The sequence below is a fragment of the Sus scrofa genome, chromosome X (genome assembly GCF_054392235.1).
Source record: "Sus scrofa isolate SSC_HxYL_T2T_F1_AM1 chromosome X, Sscrofa_HxYL_maternal_Yorkshire_Landrace_v2.0, whole genome shotgun sequence".
NCBI classification, from domain to species: domain Eukaryota; kingdom Metazoa; phylum Chordata; class Mammalia; order Artiodactyla; family Suidae; genus Sus; species Sus scrofa.
In genome coordinates, this window is record NC_139401.1 from 71,565,433 (window position 1) to 71,585,358 (window position 19,926).

At 37.6% G+C, this 19,926-nt stretch overlaps 1 protein-coding gene across 24 annotated transcripts in view; it reads right to left on the reverse strand.

Annotated features, from left to right (window-relative positions):
• The window catches only part of ATRX (ATRX chromatin remodeler), a 288,606-nt gene that overhangs the window by 72,677 nt on the left and 196,003 nt on the right, over positions 1-19,926 (reverse strand). For all 24 annotated transcript variants that reach the window (XM_085008437.1, XM_085008445.1, XM_021080085.2 and 21 more), the window contains 3 exons: positions 12,059-12,189; positions 11,459-11,547; positions 11,161-11,333 (listed from right to left, as the gene is read on the reverse strand). In XM_085008437.1, the coding sequence (XP_084864563.1) occupies positions 11,161-11,333; positions 11,459-11,547; positions 12,059-12,189 (393 nt within the window). The remainder of the gene's footprint in view (positions 1-11,160; positions 11,334-11,458; positions 11,548-12,058; positions 12,190-19,926) is intronic.

Below are 19,926 nucleotides of genomic sequence, written 5' to 3' on the forward strand. Positions count from 1 at the left end.
ATCAATAAATTTGGCAAAGTCGCAGGATACAAAATTGATACACAGAAATCGATGGCATTTCTATACACTAACAATGAAACAGCAGAAACAGAAATTAGGGAAGCAATCCCGTTTACCATCACATCCAAAGAATAAAATAGCTAGGAGTAAACCTACCTAAAGAGACAAAATAACTGTACTCTGAAAACTCTAAGACACTGACGAAAGAAATCAAAGATGACACAAACAGATAGAAAGACATACCATATTCGTGGATTGGAAGAGTTAATATTATCAAAAGGACTATACTACCTAAGGCAATCTACAGATTCAATGCAATCCCTATCAAATTACTAGGGACATTTTTCACAGAACTCGAACAAAATATTTTAAAGTTTGTTTGGAAGCACAAAAGACCCAGAAGAGCCAAAGACATCCTGCAAAAGAAAAATGGAGCTGGAGGAATCAGGCTCCCGGACTTCAGACCATACTACAAAGCAACAATCATCAAAACCGTATGGTACTGGCACAAAGACCGAAATATGGATCGGTGGAACAGGATAGAAAGCCCAGAATTCAACCCACACACCTACAACCAACTCATCTATGACAAAGGAGGCAAGAATATACAATGGAGAAAGGACAGCTCGTTCAATAAGTGGTGCTGGGAAAACTGGACAGCCACATGGAAAAGAATGAAATCAGAACACTCCCTAACACCATACACAAAAATAAACTCCAAATGGATTAAAGACATAGATATAAGACCAGACACTATAAAACTCTTGGAGGAAAACATAGGCCAAACACTCGCCGACATAAACCACAGCAACATCTTCTCAGATCCACCTCTTAGAGTAATGACAGTAAAAACAAAAATAAACAAATGGGGCTTTGCCAAACTTAAAAGTTTCTGCACAGCAAAGGAAACCCTAAACAAAACGAAAAGACAACCCACAGAAAGGGGGAAAATCTTTGCAAGTGAATCCACTGACAAGGGATTCATCTCCAAAATTTATAAACACCTTCTGCAGCTCCATACCAAAAAAACAAACAACCCCATCAAAAAATGGGCAGAAGATCTAAACAGACAGTTCTCCAAAGAAGACATACAGATGGCCAAGAAACACATGAAAAGATGTTCGACATCACTCGTCATTAGAGAGACGCCAATCAAAACCACGATGAGGTACCACCTTACACCAGACAGAATGGCCATCATCCAAAAGTCTACAAACAGTAAGTGCTCAAGAGGGTGTGGAGAAAAAGAAACCCTATTACACTGTTGGTGGGATTGTAAATTGGTGCAACCACTGTGGAAAACAGTATGGAGATGCCTCAGAAAAACTAAACATAGAACTCCCATTTGATCCAGCAATCCCACTCCTGGGCATCTATCCAGAGAAAACCACGACTCGCAAAGACACATGTGCTCCAATGTTCATTGCAGCACTATTTGCAATAGCCAAGACATGGAAACAACCTAAATGTCCATCGACAGAGGAGTGGATCAAGAAGATGTGGTACATGCACACAATGGAATATGACTCAGCCATTAAAATGAACGAAATACCAGCATTTTTAGCAACATGGATGGACCTAGAAATTATCATGCTAAGTGAGGTCAGCCATACAATGAGACACCAACATCAAATGCGTTCACTGACATGTGGAATCTGAAAAAAGGACAGACTGAACTTCTTTGCAGAACAGATGCTGACTCACAGACTTTGAAATACTTATGGTCTCCGGAGGACACAGTTTGGGGTGTGGGGGGATGTGCTTGGGCTGTGGGATGGAAATCCTGTGAAAGTGGATTGTGACGATCATTATACAACTATAGATGTGATAAATTCATCTGAGTAGTAAAAAAAATCATCAATGTTCCAACTTCTATCTTCATCAGATTTTAAATCTTGTTATATCTACTTCTGATGCATCTGAAGCCTAATATGTAATCCTATCCAATACTATTATCTTTTTTTCAACCCTTCTTTCCGAGAGGTAACTAAAATTCTAAATTCTACTACTTATGTGCATATTTTTATATTTTCACTACATGTGTATCACTAAATTGTACATTATTATTCACGTGTTTAAACTATATGTAAGTGGTACCAAACTGTTTGTATCATTTTCCCCCTTTCTCATTGAGTGTAGTTTTTCATTTTCCATTCAAAGTAAAAATTATTCAGTAATTCTAACTGCCATGTGATATTTTACTGCATGAATATACCACATTTTCTTAGTTCTTCTGGTCATATACATTTAGAGTATTTCTCATTATCAGCTACTGTGAAACAACTGCAATGAACACTCAGAGTTTTATTTTTCTAGAATGTTGCCTATTTAATCTGTTTAATATTTTCCAGTATAAAGTTATGCTTATGATTTGTAAAATATCACACTAAACATATTTTATATTCTTATCAAAAAGCTCTAATATCGGAGTTCCCGTCATGGCGCAGTGGCTAACGAATCCGACTAGGAACCATGAGGTTGCGGGTTCGGTCCCTGCCCTTGCTCAGCGGGTTAACAATCCGGCGTTGCCGTGAGCTGTGGTGTAGGTTGCAGACGCGGCTCGGATCCCGCGTTGCTGTGGCTCTGGCGTAGGCCGGTGGCTACAGCTCTGATTCAACTCCTAGCCTGGGAACCTATATATGCCGTGGGAGCGGCCCAAGAAATAGCAACAACAACAGCAGCAAAAGACAAAAGACAAACAAAAAAAGCTCTAATATCTGTGGTTCTTGACAATCTAATCATACATGTTTGTGTTGTGTGTTAACATTGTCAGGATGACTGCTAACTTATCTTATTTCTAACTTTTTCTAATACTAACTGTTTCTTTAGGCACTCTATAACTTTCTAATTTTCATTTTACTTCTAGTGTAGCCACCATATGTGAGAATACTTGGTATCCTGGGTTGACGTCGTACAACTCCACAGTGAAGTTGCATCTGCTTCTGTTAGGTGCTCCAAGGGATCACCAACTCAGAATTACTTTTGAGGTTAGTCTTTCAGCTTGAGATTTTTACACTATGTAAATAATGTAAATTCAAATCATAAACTATGTGAGGTAAAGTCCATGATTATGAATCCAAGGAAACTATTACCAAAACCCACAGCCCAGGGTGACACAGATAAGCTTCCTTATCATTTCCCTGGATTGATGGGCAATATTTTTTGTATCCTATTCTTCTATGGAGTATGTATCCTTTAAAGAGATTCAGCTTTAATCTGGCTTCTAGGAACTGTCCACCTTAGAGCGCTCAAGGCCTTGTATCATATTCCTCTGTAGGTAAAAACCAAAGCTGCTGCTACTCTCAAGACAAGCCTATCCCTAGGGTTTTCACAGCATGCCTTTTTTTTTTCTGACACACCCACAGCATGTGGAAGTTCCCAAGGCAAGGATCAAACCCCCACTACAGTGGCAATCTGAGCCACAATGCCAGATCCTTAACCTGCTGTACCACAAGAGAACTCCCCATAGTATACCTTCTTGAACTTACTGTTTAGGTTATCAGTTCCTTCTTTTGGTCTGGGTCCTGGTGATTTCTATTTCTTTTACAGAATTCATTATGCATTTTTATTTAAACCACAATAAACTACTACCTAAATTTGGCACATATTTGCAAGATTCCATGCCTTATATTACATTATCCCCCTCTTTTCTTATTAAACTTCTATTCATATTTTACTATCCTTCAAGAGTCAACAAAATTTTCATCTTAGGAAAGCCTTCTTGAGAGAGTGAGCCTTGGCTGTTGGGGGAACTGGAATGGTAAAACAGTTCCCTGTACTAATATACATCTTTACCTGAGAAAAGGGAATCACTGTGCCTAGACTGTCTGAATACCTATTTCCTTTCTGGGAGTCTGGAATTTGGTAAGAGACAGGCAGACACTGCCTATGTCACTAGGCCCCAACAAAAACCTTGGGTACTTAGTCTCCAATGAGCTTCTCTCGTAGATGACACTTCACATGTGTTGTCATTAACTTGTTGCTGCAGAAATTAGTACACACTGTGTGACTCCACTGGGAATGGACTTTTGGAAGGTTATGCCTGGTTTCCTCGGGACTCTAATCCATATGTCCCTTTTCCCACTGCTGATTTTGTTTTCTATCTTTCATTGTATTAAACCACAGTCCCGAATATGACTATATACTGAGTCCTATGTATCACCAAACTGGGGGGTGGCTTTGGAGACTACTAAAACATAGCTTAACAAGCATATGTTTCCTAAAATTCCTTTCTACAATTAGTCAACTGGCAAATAATCAGTGCTTTTGGGAATTTTGCAGTTCCAGAGAGAGCACACTACTTCAGCAATGGTTATCCAAATTTAATCATGTTAATTTATATATAATGAAACTGTCAGCAATAGAAAAAAGCTGGCAGAAAATCAGTATAAATGTGGCAGCTAGTTAAGAAGTCTCAAAGCTTACGACAGGTGATGATATCTGTGCAAATAAAACAGATTCATTCTAGTTTTAATCCTATTAGATATAATCACAATACTTAAGAGTAATCTCTAAAAAAATAAAAAGTGACCCAGAAAAATGTGGCCTACTCCAGTTAATAAATATGATGAATATATAATAAAAACTACAAAGAGATATTTCATGCTGAATATTCTTATTTCATCAACATGGATTTATCATTCCTTCTGTTATAACTTTGTACTGTATATGCATACATGACAAGTAGCAGTAAATTAAATTAATAAATCAAAGCCACTCGCCACTCTTAAATATATACTGTGGATATCAATAAAAGTGATTACAAGGTAAGGCACAAAAGAAATACAAATAGAAAGTACCACTTTCACCCCTAATTTCTTCACACATTCCAAATATATATTTAACTACCATTTTTGTAGCAAGAAACATTGTAGCTTTAAAAATAAAGGTAGCATATCATTAAAATATGTGAATATGAAGTAGTAGCAGTAAACCCCATCAGTACATTTTTCACCAAGTTTCTAGAGCAGAGCCAGGCAAACAGTTAAGAATAAATATTTGTTTAAAAAGTAAATGTAGTATATTAGTCCTAATATTATGTTCCTAACAACACATACAAGGATTTTATCATAAAATATATATCCATACAATAAAATCTATGCATTTTTAGTTGTAACTAACATATTATATTAGCTTCAGGTGTAAAACAGTGATTAGATATTTCTACACATTATGAAATGATAACCACAATTAAGACTAGGTACTATCTTTTTTAATCTGCCACAAAAAGCTGTTACTATATTGCTGACTATATTCCTAATGTATACATTAAATTCCTCTGACTTCTTAATTTTAAAGCTAGAAGTCTATACCTCTTAATCCCTTTCAACTATTTTATCCATCCCCTCCCAAGATGCATCCCCTCAGGCAACAACCAGTTTGCTATATGAGTCTCTTCTATTTAGTTTTGTTTGTTCACTTGCATTGTTTTTTAGAGTCCACATAAAAATTTAAACATTTTTCTTTGTCTGACTTATTTCACTTAGCAAAATACCCATCTATGTTGCCAAAAGAGATATTTCATTCTTTTATGGCTGAGTAGTATTCCATTGCATATGCACAGGCATAAATAAAAGCAAAAATAAACCAATGGGACCTCATCAAACTGACAAGCTTTTGCACAGCAAATTAAACCATAAAAAAAAAAGACAACTTAGAGAATGGGAGAAAATAGTTTCAAATGATGCAACCGACAAGGGCTTAATATCTAAAATATACAAACAAACAACTTAATACAACTCAACAGCAAAAAAGCCAACAACCTAATGGAAAAATGGACAATAGACCTGAAGAGACTGTTCTCCAAAGAAGATATACAGATGGTCAACAAACACATGAAAAAATGCTCAACATCCCTAATTATTAGAGAAATGCAAATCAAAACTACTATGAGGTACCTCCTCACATCAGTCAGCATGGCCATCATTAATAAGTCCACAAATAACAAATGCTGGAGAGGGTGTGGAGAAAGGGAACCCTCCTGAACTGTTTGTGGGAAGGTACACTGGTGCAACCCCTATGGAAAACAGTATGGAGGTACCTTTGAAAACTAGACATAGAACTGCCATATGACCTAGCAATCCCACTCTTGGGCATATATCTGGACAAAACTTTCCTTGAAAAAGACACATGCACCGACGTGTTCATTGCAGCACTCTTCACAACAGCCAAGACATGGAAACAACCCAAATGTCCATCAACAGATGAATGGATTAAGATGGTGTGGTATATATAAACAGGGGAATACTATTCAGCCATATTAAAGAATCAAATAATGCCATTTGCAGCAACATGGACGGAACTAGAGACTCTCATCCTAAGTGAAGTAGGTCAGAAAGAGAAAGACAAATACCATATGATATCACTTGTACCTGGAATCTAATATGCGGCACAGATGAACCTTTCTATAGAAAAGAAAATCATGGACATGGAGGACAGACTTGTGGTTGCCAAGCGGGAGGGGGAGGGAGAGGGATGGATTGGGAATTTGGGGTTAATAGATGCAAACTATTGCCTTTGGAATGGATAAGCAATGAGATCCTGCTGTATAGCACTGCGAACTATGTTTGGTCACTTTCGATGGAGCATGATAATGTGAAAAAAGAATGTATATATGTATGTGTGACTGGGAGAAAAAAGAATGTATACATGTATGTGTGACTGAGTCACCTTGCTGTACAATATAAAATTGACAGAACACTGTAAATCAGCTATAATGGAAAAAATAAAAATTATTTTAAAATGAAAGGAAAATGACAATAATAATAATAGTGTGACAAGAGAAGCAAAAAAAAAATGTACATGCCTTAATTAAAAAAACATTATTACTAAAAAATTCTAACCTTCACCTCCCTGAAGCAAGTCATAATGTTTTTGCTGGTGGAGGGTCTCGCCTCCATATTGATGACTGCTGACTGATCAGGATAGTAATTGCTAAAGTTTGGGATAGCCATGGCAATTTCTTAAAATGAGACAACAATGAAATTTACTGCACTGATAATGGCTCTTCCTTTCAGGGACAATCTCTCCATACCATGTAATGCTGTGTGACAGCATTTTACTCACAGCAGAAGTTTCCAAATTGGCCTCACTTCTCTCAAACCCTACCATGGACTTATCAAGTAAGTTGAGTAGTGTTCTAAAATCCTCTGTTGAAATTTCCACAACCTTCACAGAATCTTCACTGGGAGCAGATTCCATGTCATTCATAAGAAGCAACCCCTCATCCATTACATTTTTATTATGAGATTGCAGCACCTTGGTCACATCTTCAGGCTCTGCTTCCAATTCTAATTCTTTTGCTATTTCAAGCACATTAGCAGTGACTTCGCCAGTAAAGACTTGAACCCTCGAAGTCATACTTGGGGGTTGGAAACAAATTATTCCCAACTCCTATTATTGTTCTTAATAGTACCTAGAATGGTGAATCCTTTCCAGGAGGTTTTCAATTGACTCTGCCAAGAAACACCAGAGCAAATACTATCTATGGCACCTATAACCTTACAAAATGTATTTCTTAAATAATAACACTTGAGACTCAAAATAACTCCTGGATCCATGGGCTTCAGAATGGATACTGCATCAGTGGGCTTGAAAATACCATTAACCTCATTTTACATTTCTATCAGAGCTCTTGGGTAACCAAGTGCATTGTCAATGAGTAGTAATATTTTTAAAGGAATCTTTTTGTTCTCACCTTTAGGTCTCAATGGTGAGCTTAAAATACTGAGTAAACCATGCTGTGAACAGATGCACTATCATCCAGGCTTTGTTCCATTTATAGAGCATAGGTAGAATAGATTTAACACAATTCTTAAGGGCCCTAGGATTTTCAGAGTGGCAAATGAGCACTGGCTTCAACTTGAAGTCACCAGCTTTATCAGCCCCTAACAAGAGAGTGAGCCTGTCTCCAAAGCTCTGAGGGTAGGCATCGACTTCTCCTCTCTATCTATGAAAGCCCTAGATGGCATCTTCTTCCAACAGAAAGCTGATTTGTCTACATTGAAAACCTACTGTTTAATGTAACCACCCTTATAAATTATCTTAGCTAGATCTCCCAGATAACTTGCTGTAGCTTCTAGATCACCACTTATTGCTTCAGCTTGCACTTTTATGTTATGAAGATGGCTTCTTTTCCTTAAATCTCATGAACAAACTTCTGCTGGTTTCAAACTTTTCCTCTGAAGCTTCCTTACCTCATTCAGCTTTCACAGAATTGAGGAGAGTTAGGACCTTGCTCTGAGTGACCAAAAAGTGTGAAATATTTTGAGAGTTACCAAAATGTGACACAGAAACGAGGTGCACAAACGCTACTGGAAAAATGGTGCTGGAGTTCCCATCATGGCTCAGTGGTTAAAGAATCCGACAAGGAACCATGAGATTGCGGGTTCGAACCCTGGCCTTGCTCAGTGGGTTAAGGATCTGGCGTTGCCGTGAGCTGTGGTGTAGGTCGAAGATTCAGCTCAGGTCTGGCATTGCTGTGGCTCTGGCATAGGCCAGTGGTTATAGCTCTGATTAGCCCCCTAGCCTGGGAACCTCCATATGCCATGAGTGCAGTCCTAGAAAAGACCAAAAAAAAAAAAAAAAAGAAAGAAAGAAAGAAAAGCAAATGGTGCCAAGAGACTCGCTCAATGCAGGGATGCCACAAACCTTCTATTTGTAAAAAAAAAAAAAAAAAAAAAAAAAAACATAGTATCTGCAAAGTGCAATAAAACAAAGTATGCTTGTGCTGAAATAATAATTAATCAAACATTTTAAGTAGTTTATATACAGTCATTTCCTCATCACAAAACTGTCCAAATAAAATACTAAACTAAAATGCAAAAATGTGGATGCAGTAAGGTAAACTTAAATGACTTACTGAACATGCTGCTTCTCAAAAAGTTCAGAAAGCTATGGCAAAAGAATTAACCATCAACTCTTTGAAGTGAAAGTGAAATATGCAGTGAAAATCATAGCTCAATTACAGGCATCTACTTATTTAATATCCATTTCAATTTCTAGGTGCAACATTTTGGTCCTTTAATACTTCCCATTCATGTTTTCTTAATTTATTATAAGAAAGTGATTTTTTTTTAGTTACACAGTATAGGTATACATGTTCATACACTATCATCTACTCAGCCTTAAATACAGTTAATCTAAATCTAAAGAACAAAAACATATTTTTATCATCTACTTGTTCCAGAAAATGTTTCTGATAAAATACATGTACATAGCTGCAAAATTTTTTTAAAAATAGGAGTTGTCTCGTGGTGCAATGGGTTAAGGATCTGGCATTACTACTGAAGTGCTTTGGGTCACTGCTGTGGCACAGGTTTGATCCCTGGCCCAGGAACTTCCATATGCTGTCAGTGCAGCCAAAAAAATTTTTTAAATACATCCATATATGAATGACTTCTATTTGACTGCAGAGAGCTAAAATGAAATGCACTAAAGAGGTGGGTAAAGTTTATCATTTGGAACCCACAGTCTTCCCTGTATACTTTTAAGTTCATAACATGTAACCCAGACCTCTCTCTCCGCATCAGTTCTTTCCAAATATGCAAAGCAGTAATAGTTATAGTAGGACACCAGGAAAATTGGAAGAAGCTACTCATTTCTAGAGGTGACAAGCTGACTTGGACCCCATCTCTACTTCCAAGTGATGAAGGGATCATACCTCATCATACTTTTATGTAAACCATTTAGAGCATAGGATGAGACATGCTGACTAGTCTACTCTCTCTTTTCTCTTAGCCATAAGTTATGAGAAAAATTTTGAGAAGAATATTTTAAGACAATCATTCAAGGAACACATAAACTTTAAGCTATTTATTTCTAATTATAAGATGAAAGACTAAAGAGAATTTAAATGGAAACTGCAAATCAGGAGAGCAGGAGTGGAGGTAATAGGAGCTTCTCATTACCTTAAACTTATTCCTTTACTACTCTAAGAAAAGTATATTTTAAATCTAGTTGGAAAGTGAACATTGATAATCAATTGCCTTTATGGAGTAACTGGAGAGAAAAAAAAAAGGAAATTGTATAGATTAATTTTTTGTTGTTGTTCCTTTCTTTTTATGGCCACACCTACAGGATATGGAAGCTGCCAGACTAGGGGGTCAAATCAGAGCTGCAGCTGTAGGACTATGCCACAGCCACAGCAACATGGGATCTGAGCTGCATCTTTGACTTACACCACAGCTTTAGGCAACAACAGATCCTTAATCCACTGAGTGAGACCAGGGATTGAATCCACATCCTCATGGACACCAATAGGGTTCCTGAAACCACTGAGTCACAAGAACTCCTACAGATTAATTTTTACTACTCCCCTGATTTCTTAGAGAAGTAAACCAGGGTCTGTGGTTAGGCAGCCATCTGCCTATTCCAAGGAGGTAGTGAAGAGAAAAATATTTATCAAGGAATCACCAAATCTGTTCAGCTGCAGGCCTGAGACCAGCTAAACTTGTCTGTGCACAGGATCATTCACCTAGATGGCACCCACATCTCCTTTCTCTTCACACTTGGTCTACTGCTTTGCTTCATGATTCCCAAATGCCAAATATTTAGTAGTATTTACACTGCTTTGTTTTTAGATATTTGATATTTCAAATATGCAGATATCTGTTGCCAGCAATGGAGTTCCTCAACACTCAGTCAGGCTGCAATAGGAGGATATGGAGACTGAACACTAATCCTTCAAATGTAGATAATTAAGTTACCTAACACATGGAGTGAAAATACTACAGAGTTTGGGTTCATATATGTAAATAAATGTTAGTTTTTCTTTTTTACTTCTTCTTCTTCAATACCAGAGAGAGTATAATGGCTTGCTTGTAATTAAACTTTCATCAAATATTTGTTGTTTTTATATGCATCTGATTACACTAAATGCTTACCAAATGAGGAAAGATATCCACAACCCCCTTTCTTTTGGCCACCATATGCAGTGACTTGATGGGGGATGTCAGTTCCCAGATCATGGACTGAATCCAAGCTGTGGTGGTGAAAGCGCCAAGTCCTAACCACTAGACCACCAGGAAACTTCCAGGAAAGATACTCCTTTGAGCAAACTAGTGAGGATAATTAATAAATGAAAACAAGCACTGATATTAAAATGACATGGTATTTTCTAATTCAATGTTCCATGATAAAGGCAACATTTATTAGACTCACTTTCTTCCAGCTTTAAAGAAACTGAGGGATTGTTTCCTGTTTCATCCACATTTCCTTCACCACCTCCTCGGGATCTTGAATTCCAGACTTTAATCACTTCAACATCATTGTCACTACCACTTCCACTTGAGCTACTATCTTTTTTTCCCCTTTTCCCCTTTGTTTTCTTCTTTCTAAAAAATAACAAATTCAAACTATTAGGAACACACTCAAAAGATACAAATACCAATTATTAGAGGAAAATCAGCAAGCAGGGATTTTAAACTAGTCAACACAGAAGAAAAAGTATTCAATTTACTTTGTAAAATCATCAGAGCTTAAACTCATGGAGGTTTCATCAGAATCGGAAGCTATAAATTCATCCATACTGTCCTCATCAAAATAACCCTGGAGGAAAAAAGAGATGAATATTTTAATGGCTTATTTCAACTTGTACTGGAAATCATAACATTTATTTCATTTAATGATAAATTAATTATTATGAGATAAGGAAGAACTAAGGAACTATTATAGATTAGAAAAAATAAAGGAGACATCATAGGTATAACTACTAGATGTAATGTGAAGTCTTGAACTGAATCATGGAAAAGAAAAGGGATGTAAGGACGAAAATTGATGAAATTACATTAACATCTACTGTTTAGAGTACTGACCCAATGTTACTTTCTTAGTTTTGATCATTTACTATGTTCATGCAAGATGTTAAGATTAGCATTTAATACTCCTTTCAGAATCACAATGCATTTAAATATATAGAAATAAACTAGAAATAGTTTAAATTATTGTAACGTAAAGAAAAAGAAAATTTGAATATACAGTAAGTCTACACATATGAACCTTTTCCCTAAAGTTATTCTGCTTCCAACAGATAGCTTTCTTCAATGCTAATTTGATTTACCTTATTTTCTTTGCTAATGTAGTCTAACTGCAAACACCAAGGATGAGTCCAGATTCTACTTAACATCTGAAAGTCTTGGAAAAGTTTTGCACCTGCCTTTCCTCTTCCACCTTCACTGCTATTACCTACACCTGATCAAAAGAAAAAAAAAGTTAATGTTAAGACATAAGAATTCTCTAATTTGGGAGTTCCCGTCATGGCTCAGTGGTTAACGAATCTGACTAGGAACCATGAGGTTGTGGGTTCGATCCCTGGCCTTGCTCAGTGGGTTAAGGATCTGGCATTGCGATGAGCTGTGGTGTAGGTTGCAGACGCGGCTTGGATCCCATGTTGCTGTGGCTCTATTGTAGCCTTGCGGCTACAGCTCTGATTCAAACCCTAGCCTGGGAACCTCCATATGCAGAGGGAGCGGCCCTAGAAAAGGGAAAAAGACAAATAAATATATAAACAAATAAAATAAAATGAAATAAGAATTCTCTAATTTGGAGTTCCCATTGTGGCTCAGCATTAACGAATCCCATTACTATCCATGAGGACATGGGTTCGATCCCTGGCCTCACTCAGTGGATTAAGGATCTCAGTGGCATTGTCATGAGGTATGGTGCAGGTGGCAGCAGAAGTGGCTAGGATCCCACATTGCTGTGGCTGTGGTATAGGCCGGCAGCTACAGCTCCGATTCAACACGTAGCCTAGGAACTTCCATATGTTCTAAATTAGAGGTTTAACTTCATCTGTGCCTCAGACTTCTTTGGCTATGTAGAGAACCTTATAAACCCTCCTTCTTAGAATATTTTGAAACATATAAACAGGATTACAAACGAAACCCATTACATAAAAATCACCAAAATGTTAAAAATTTTGTGATATAGTGATATGCACACTTTACTAACACATTAAATAAAAAATATAGCAATAAGTTTAATAATTACTTGAAATTTTGAAGTATTGATAAGGGGATATAATTTTGAGATATCAGTAACAACAATAATACATAGAATATTTCTGATTTCTATTTGTAACAAAGTCAGTTATTGCTACTACTACTACAGTTTGTTGCCTAAATTAATAATTGAGAAAAGGCTATATATTTGTTAGAGGTTAATGAAAATATGAATTTTTTTCTTATTCAGGTTCACATACTCTCATAGATTCTATCCATGGACCACGTATTACAAACCCCTATTTAGATAAAGCCACTCTCTGTATACAGTACTTGAGCAACTCTTTCCAATTATTCTTACACCAAAACAAGGTACTTCTAAAAATTAGGTTTTCATGTTGATAAAGTTAGACTTTGTTTGCACAGAGTAATTTCAACAAAATTATACTTTTTCTGTGAAAATGAAAATGAAATGAATGCACATTCCATTAATGACAAAATTATCAAGGAGGTAAAATGCAAAAAAAAAAAAAAAAAAAAAGCTGATTAAAGAAAAAAACAGCATTTAAACAGAAACATTTTTCTCTCCAGTTTTAAAAAGATGTAAATTCACTGATAATTAAGTCATGTCTCCATGAGGGACAAGATTATACTCAGTAATGATATGAAATATTTTTTATAATGGTTTTTCTTTTTTTCCATTATAGCTGGTGTACAGTGTTCTGTCAATTTTCTACTATACAGCAAGGTGACCTAGTCACACAAACATGTATACAATCTTTTTTCTCACATTATCATGCTCTATCATAAGTGACTAGACATAGTTCCCAGTGCTACACAGCAGGATCTCATTGCTTATCTATTCCAAATACAATAGTTTGCATCTATTAACCCCAAATTCCCAATCCATCCCACTCCCTCACCCTCCCGCTTGGCAACCACAAGTCTGTCCTCCATATCCATGATTTTCTTTTCTGTGGAAAGGTTCATTTGTGCTCTATATTAGATTCCAGATATAAGTGATGTCATACAGTATTTGTCTTTCTCCTTCTGACTTACTTCACTCAGGATGAGAGTCTCTAGTTCCATCCATGTTGCTTCAAATGGCAAGATTTTTGTTCTTTTTTATGGCTGAGTAGTATTCCACCGGGTATATATACATCTTTCTTTATTACTCAATGAATTTCATTACATTTATAGCTGTACAACGATCATCACAACCAAATTTTATAGCAATTTCATCCCAAACCCTCGATGCATCGTCCTACCCCCCAAACTTGTCTTATTTGGAAACCGTAAGTTTTTCAAAGTCTGTGAGTCAGCATCTGTTCTGCAAAGAAGTTCACTGTGTCCTTTTTCAGATTCCACATGTCAGTGAAAGCATTTGATGTTGGTGTCTCATTGTCTGACTGACTTCACTTAGCATGATAATTTCTAGGTCTATCCATGTTGCTGCAAATGCCAGTATTTCATTCCTTTTAATGGCTAAGTAATATTCCACTGTGTAGTAGTATCACATCTGCTTGATCCACTCCTCTGTTGGTGGGCATTTAGGTTGTTTCCATGTCTTGGTTACTGAAAATAGTGCTGCAGTGAACACTGGAGTACATGTGTCTTTTCGAGTCATGGCTTTCTCTGGATAGATGCCCAGGTGTGGGATTGCTGGATCAAATGTTAATTCTATGTTTAGTTTTCTGAGGAATCTTCGTGCTGTTTTCCACAGTGGTTGAAACAGTTTACATTCACACCAACAGTGTAATGAGGTTCCCTTTTCTCCATACCCTCTGCAGAACTTATTGTTTGTAGAATTTTTGATGATGGCCATTCTGGCTGGTGTAAGGTGGTACCTCAGAGTGGTTTTGATTTGCATTTCCCTAATAATTAGTGATGTTGAACATATTTTCATGTGTTTTTTGGCCATCTTTATGTCTTCTTTGGAGAACTGTCTGTTTAGATCCTCTGCCCATTTTTTGATGGGGTTGTTTGTTTTCTTGGTTTTGAGCTGCAGAAGGTGTATACCATATCTACTTAATCCATTTATCTGTCGATGGACATTTAAGTTGTTTCCATTTCTTAGCTATTGTGAACAGTGCTGCAAGGAACATGTGGATGCACGTGTCTTTTTCGAGGAAAGTTCTGGCCGGATATATGCCCCAAGAGGGGGATTGCTGGGTCATATGGTAGTTCTATGTCTACTTTTCTAAGGTACCTCCATACTGTTTTCCACAGTAGTTGTACCAATTTACATTCCCACCAACAGTCCAAGAGGGTTCCCTTTTCTCCACACCCTCTCCAGCAGTTGTTATTTGTGGACTTAATAATGATGGCCATTCTGACTGGTGTGAGGTGGTATGATATGAAATATGAATAAAAATGTATTAAAAGGTGGTACCAATTACTTTGCCTGATAAGTGGTAGTTCCACTGTGTATAATGGAAATCACTGCTATGATAACAAGGCATCTAATATTTAGATATACAACTGTTCATATAAGTCCCTAATACTTCTCTTAGTTATGCAGGGACAGTAGTGATGTTTCATTACTAATTTTAGTTATTTGTGTCTGCTCTATTGATTACTTTGTAAGTACAGCTAAAGAGTTATCAATTATGTTGATCGCTTCAAAGAACCACCTTTTGGTTTCAATTATTTTCTGCACTGTTTTCCTTTTCTTCTGTATATTTATTTCTGATTAGTCTTCATTACCTCTTTCTTTCTACTTGTTTTGTGTTCAGTTTGTTTGTTTGTTTCTTTCTTTCTTTCTCTCTCTCTCTCTCTTTCTTACTTTTTTTGCCACCCCATGGGTACATGGAATTCTCAAGCCAGGGATCAGATCTGAGCCACAAGTGCAACCTAGGCTGCAGTTGTGGCAACCTGGATCCTTTAATTCAGTGCCATGCTGGGAATCACACCTGCGTTCTTGGTACTGTAGAGACACCACCAATCCCCCAGAGCCATAGTAGAAACTCCTTATTTTAGGTTCTTAAGGTAGAAAGAATATAAATTTTTTTAAATAAATATTTTTCTTTTCTTTTTATTTATTTATTTTTTTGTCTTTTTGTATTTTCTAGGGCCGCACTTGCAGCATATGGAGGTTCCCAGGCTAGGGTTTGAATTGGAGCTGTTGCCGCCAGCCTACGCCACAGCCACAGCAACACTGGATCCAAGCCGCGCCTGCGACCTACACCACAGCTCGCGGCAACACCAGATCCTTAACCCACTGAGCGAGGCCAGGGATCAAACCAGCTACCTCATTGTTCCTAGTTGGATTCATTAACAACAGGAACTCCTAGAGTATAAATTTTTGATCTTTCCTCCTTTTTATTATAGGCATTTACAGTTATAAACTTCCCTCTAGGAATCAATTTACTTGCATCCCATATTTTAGTATCTGATTTTTGTGTTTGGTTCATCTCTAAATATTTTCTAATTTCCTTTATGAGTTCTTCTTTTGACTCTGGTTATTTACACACTATTTGTGGATTTTCTCACTTTATTCAATTATTGCTTTGTAATTTCCTTCTAATGTGGTTAAAGAAAATATTTTGTGGATTTTATGCTTTTATAGTAATTGAAGCTTGTTTTATGCTCTAAAATATGGTCTCTCATGGAGAATGTTCCATGTTTACTCAAGAGGAATGTGTATTCTACTCCTGTTGGAAGGAGTGTTCTACAGATGTCTGTTAGGTCTAGCTTATTTATTTATAAGTATTTTTCGAGTCTTCTATTTCCTTATCGATCTCCTGCTTAGGTGTTCTATCCAACATTTAAAGGCTTATGAGTTTTTAAAATTAATATGAAAGAATTAGAGATTTTTTTAAAAGGTAAGCTAACCTTAACTACCATTTTATTCTCCAAGAAAGGATGATTAAGAAGTCAATTTTTGTTTAGGGGGGTGGGGGAACTCACATCATAAACATCTTCTCTCATAGAAAATTTTCTTTTTTTTTTTTTTTTTTTTTTGGGTCTTTTTTGCTATTTCTTGGGCCGCTCCCACAGCATATGGAAGTTCCCAGGCTAGGGGTCGAATCGGAGCTGCAGCCTCTGGCCTACGCCAGAGCTACAGCAACTCGGGATCCGAGCCGCGTCTGCAACATACACCACAGCTCACGGCAACGCCGGATCGTTAACCCACTGAGCAAGGGCAGGGACCGAACCCGAAACCTCATGGTTCCTAGTCGGATTCGTTAACCACTGCGCCACGACGGGAACTCCAGAAAATTTTCTTAAGACTTTTAGGCCTAACTGTCTAGGGTAGAAAAAGGAAAGAAATTGTTAAAAGCAAAAAACCCTGAAGTTTCCTCTACCTACACTACTGATTTATTTTATAGCTGAAATTCCTCATGAAGAATAGGAACCACATCAAATGGACATGCTAGTAAATGGACCAAACATTCACAGAAAAAATGTTCTCTATACAAAAGAGCAATGACAATTACAACTAAATCATTCCATATTTAAAAAAATGTTTTGACTCCAAATGGCATTATTTGGAAATACAAGCACAAAAAAGGGCAGGTAAATACATAATGAACTAAGCATGACAATCTGATACTGAACCTCATTTACATCTATGGTTTCTATATGAAGTGATATCATGGAGAATGTGGTAAACTGAACAGTGATCCCCCAAAATATATCCACATCCTAATCCCAGGCACCCATGAATGTTATTGTACATGGCAAAAGGGACTTTGCAGATTCAATCAAAATAAAGACTAGGAGTTCCCGTTGTGGCGCAGTGGTTAACGAATCCAACTAGGAACCATGAGGTTGCGGGTTCGGTCCCTGCCCTTGCTCAGTGGGTTGACGATCCGGCATTGCCGTGAGCTGTTGTGTAGGTTGCAGACGCGGCTCGGATCCTGCAATGCTGTGGCTCTGGCGAAGGCCGATGGCTACAGCTCCGATTCGACCCCTAGCCTGGGAACCTCCATATGGCACAGAAGCGGCCCAAAGAAATAGCAAAAAGACAAAAAAAAAAAAAAAAAAAAAAGATAGACTCTAAAACAAAGATGATCCTACAACATCTGGATGGACCCAGTGCAACTACAATGGTCCCTATAAAAGGGACTCATAAGTAAGAATAAGAAAAGGCCATTTAATGATGTAAGCAGGGATTGGAATGAAGCACTCTGAAGATGGAAGGCAGCTACCAGAAGCTGAATAAGGCAAGGAAACATTTTTACTCCATAAAGTATCCAGAAGGAACCAACCCTGCTGATTTTAGCTACAGTAAACCTTATCTTGGTACTCAGACCCCTAGAACCATAAGATAATAAATTTCTGTTATCCCAAGCCAAAAAGGTGGAGTTTTTTTAACAGCAGCAATAGGAAACAAGTACAGTATCCTAAGGAAATACTTATCATACCTGGTGCACATCAGAATCACCTGGACAGTATGTTAGAGTTACCAATTCCTTGGATTCCATTCCTAGAATTTCTGATACCCTAGATTTGTGATATGGCTCAGAAATCTAAACTTTCTAAGAAGCTTTTCTAAGAAGCTTCTCAGGTAACTGTTGTGCTACAAACCAGGATACGAGTCAAAAGTTGCTGGGGAAAACTCACTGCGTGAATTAATTTCCTAGGGTTTCCGTAATAAATCACCAAAAACCCAAAACTCTTAAGACAACAGAAATGTATGCCATCATGGCTCAGGGTATCAGAAGTCTGAAATGAGTCCTACTGAGCCAAAATCAAAGTTGCCACAAGACCATGTTCTGCATAGAAGCTCCAGGAAAGAATTTAATCCTTGCCTCTTCCAGCCTCTAGTGGCTGCCCACATTCCAGGACTTGTAGTCACTTCACTCCAATATGCCTCTTTGGTAATGCTGACTCCTCTTCTGTGTTCATCAAATCTTCCTCTGTTTCTTGCCTATAAATATACTTGCAGCTGGAATTAGAACTCACGTGGACAATCTAGGAAAAACTTCTCTTCACAAGACTCTTAGTTTAATCACACCTGCAAAAATACCTTTTTCGTACAAGGTACCATTTATAGGTACCAAGAACAAAGATCTGACAACTGCAGGGGGCCACCATTTAGCCTAACAATTGCCTTAATGCCTTTGAAGTTCTGTAGGGATGAGGACAGCAGAGCTAAAGCAAACTTTACAAAAACAAATATATCTGGAAACATACGTTTTTATATTTAAATCTCCTTTGATTCTTTTTTTTTTTTTTCGCTTTTTAGGGCTCCACCTGTGGCATATGGAAGATCCCAGACTAGGGGTCGAATCAGAATTACATCTGCCAGCCTACAACACAGCCAGAGCAAAGCAGGATCCAACCAGTATCTGTGACCTACACCACAGCTCACAGGAATGCCAGATCCTTAACGCACTGAGCAAGGCCAGGGATCGAACCCGCATCCTCATGGATACTAGTTGAATTCATTTCCACTAAGCCACGACAAGAACTGCCTCCTCTTTGATTCTTTACAAATTACAATTATGCTATATTTTTTTTGCCTTTTTGCCTTTTTGCCTTTTTCTAGGGCCACTCCCGTACCATATGGAGGTTACCAGGCTAGAGGTCCAATTGGAGCTGTAGCCACCAGCCTACGCCAGAGCCACATCAATGCAGGAATCGAGCTGCCTCCGCAACCTACACCACAGCTCACGGCAACGCCGGATCCTTAATGCACTGAGAAAGGCCAGGGACCGAACCCACAACCTCATGGTTCCTAGTTGGATTCATTAACCACTGAGACACCACGGGAACTACAATTACGCTATTTTTTTAAAGAGTTTCACTAGAGTGCTCTGATGCTTCATGAGGCTATGATAAACAAAGAAGTGGGGATGATCATACTAATGTAATATGAACTGCAGTTTAACAAATTTTATGTTTCCCAAAGTCCCGAAAATTATTTCAAAGAGATTTCCGGGTAAATGATGAAAAAGTGTTGATATAGAGAAACTTGGGGGTGGACTGGCCAAAAAGAATTTGGAAAAAACTTCTGGGATTTCCACACATATTATCATAT